This window comes from Contarinia nasturtii, unplaced genomic scaffold (assembly GCF_009176525.2).
Source record: "Contarinia nasturtii isolate CC-2019 unplaced genomic scaffold, AAFC_CNas_1.1 Cnas_scaffold_4079, whole genome shotgun sequence".
In the NCBI taxonomy this organism is placed as follows: Eukaryota; Metazoa; Arthropoda; class Insecta; order Diptera; family Cecidomyiidae; genus Contarinia; species Contarinia nasturtii.
The window spans coordinates 1-2,820 of record NW_022201375.1 but is presented as its reverse complement, the minus strand read 5'-3'; the positions used below and the strand labels follow the sequence as shown (position 1 = coordinate 2,820).

The window sequence follows — 2,820 nt, the reverse complement described above, 5'->3', positions numbered from 1 at the left end:
TGCCCTGAAAAATCACAAAAAGAGATAAGTAAACGACTAATGTAATTATTATTTTATTATTATTTATTTATTCACCGTCTGATCACAGACTGTATTTATCACAACATTTTGTACAATACCATTCACAATGAATCACTATACCCGATCGAATATCCAGCTACCAGCCTTGTCGACTTCGGATTGTTTCACATCTTCCATTTCAAACTTACCCTTGATGAGGATGCATTTCGCAGCGGCAATGTCGCGATGCCAAACTGTCTTGCGTTTGATTCGCCCCTCAAAATCAATAAATTCCACCTCAATTGCAGCTACAAGCGCGTTAAGTTGTTCAGCAGCACTCGGTTGTTGTTGAGCAGCATCAGTATCAGCGTATTCCAAAACACCACTATCAGGGTTTACTAGCCAGATTTTGCGGTATACTACCACCTTTGAGAGTAAAGGTCCTGCATTTTGATGATTTGCTTCTGCTTCTGCATTTGCTATTCGATCTATTTTCCGAAATGTCTGCAATTTTCGTGTGCCCATCTGTGTTACGATCATGGATGGCAACATAGCAGCTGGATGGGGCTTACAGTCTTGACAGACTTTGAACCTATGACTTTTTGTGCGGGGATCAAATCTTTCCAAGCACTTTGGACAAGTTTGAGACTTATAATATTCATCCGTCGGCACAATGACACAATCACCACGCTTTTTGAAGGCGTTCTTCATTTTACGTGCACCGGGGCATCTCACATGCTTCTTGATATGGAACGGTAGATTTGGTGATATTTCAGCCGCTCCAAAATACACCACTGCTGCTTCATAATTCACCAACATGCCGGTAATTTGATCGATTGCACTGTTTGATTCGACGTATTTGTCGAAACACAGCCGCGTATATTTGTCCGATGCATACGCCTCCATTCCTTTGTCCAACATTTTCAATCGATGATGCACATAACACAACCAATGTTTTCCCATGGGAGACGGCATCACGGGATACAGTGCCCGATTATTTCGATCATTTTGTTCCTCTTGAGTGAATGACTTCGTATAACGTTTTGCCTTCTTGTTTCGTACCTTTTGTTCGGCGATCCAATGATAATGTTTTGAGCTTATCTTGATGTTAACCTACGAAATAAAAGAAAAGAAATAATTAAAATAAAGCATTGTATTCTATTATGAATTTTAAATACACTTTATCAAATGAAATACATGAACAATCACCTCTTTGCCCGTTTCTACATCACGTTGCACTGTCGCATTCCACGTTTTTTCATTCGGATCAATGCCCAACAATTTCTTAATTTTGTCAGGTCCATTTTCAACGAATCGTTTTCGGATCGCCGCTTTGTCAGTTGGTTTGAACGGCTCTCGTTCAATATCATATAGCAACGAAACTCCTTCGCCATCTGACATTATTCGATAATGGAACATTTTCTTTCGTTTGCCAAGCCGTTTGATTTTTGGCATATCAAAAATTTTGTCCCAATACCACTCTTTGTCGCGCTGAAATTCTTTCGATGTCAGCTGTATTCCATTATCGTTCTTTGGCATGAGCTTCAAACCGCATAATATTTTATACAGCGTGAAAGTATCGATGGGAAAATACTTGCGCTTGAATTGACAAATTGGAATAACCGTCAAATTTTTGATTTTCGGTACGTTGTTCTTTGCATTATTCTCAGGCGATTTCGATTGTTGTTGGCCATCTTGTTTTCGTTTTTGACGACGTTGCTTTCGTTGCTCTTGTCTTTGTTCTTTGCGTTCTTCTCGTAGCTCTTGATCAATGTTGAATTCATCAATCTCGCGCTGCATAGTAAGCCAGATTTGCAACGATTTGAACCATTGTTTTTTCGTGAATAAACCCAAATTATCGTTTGGAATATCCCACCAGCAAATTCGGCGAATGTAATCCATCAGCCATTGGACTCTCTCACGTTTGGCGACATCATCCATTCCACGAATGACTACATCATTTCCAAAAATAGCCAAACGGATACACGCACTAACATCCTTTTCTTGAAATTTGAAAACCGAATACGGATTCGAATTAATCTTGTACACCTTCATGTTGAGATATTCGCGTAATCGTTTCCCTGGGTGCGTGTTCAAATTTGTAATCAAATTGTTTTCGTAGATATCAATGATATCGCCCATGGCATTACCAAAATGTTTGTTATTTGGCCATTCAAAGCGATGATCATCGTCCAAATTTTGTGCAAATTGCCGAAATTCGGGTTCCATGGTGCAATTTTCGATATTTTCCCCCAAAACCGCGTAAAAGCACTTGCGAATTAACTTCTCACCATTTTGTTCAAAGAAACCGAAGTTGTTGTAGTCCATTGCACTTTGAACTTTAAACAAAAACAATTGCGAAGCCAATACAGTTATCTTTGTCGCCTCTAAACTTTTTTCGGTGATTGCACTGTAAATTACATCGCGGTATTCTTTTCGAATAATTGATTTGAATTTGCATTTGATCGTAGCCAATCCGACATTTTTTTCCTCTTTTTCCGGTTTCTTTGGTGCTGACACCGAAATCGTCTTCGGTTTTCCAGACTTATTATTTTTTAATTTCTTCTACTTTCTGTTCGCCATTTTTCCGATCAATCTATTGTGTATGCAAGTAATAAAAGTAAAAAATTTAATTAAATTCTCTGTCAAAATCACGTCAATTTTAAATGTTTATTTTATAAACTATCACAAAACTATATGCATTGCACATTGATAAAAAAAAATGACAAATTTATATTATATTGATCAGCTATACTTACATCTGACCACTTCAAAAGTCGCTCCTGTTCTGATTTGATTCGTTTCGATACGGTGTAAGTA

General features: G+C 38.0%; 1 protein-coding gene across 1 annotated transcript; it reads right to left on the bottom strand.

Moving 5' to 3' along the window:
• Positions 1 to 141: 141 nt before the first annotated feature.
• Positions 142 to 2,229, bottom strand: LOC116350289 (the record flags this gene model as incomplete). The annotated part of the gene is made up of 2 exons (XM_031782042.1): positions 1,210 to 2,229; positions 142 to 1,113 (listed from the first exon to the last, which is right to left on the bottom strand). Coding segments are annotated over exons 1-2 (1,992 nt in total), but the record flags the coding sequence as incomplete, so codon positions are not given.
• Positions 2,230 to 2,820: the final 591 nt, after the last annotated feature.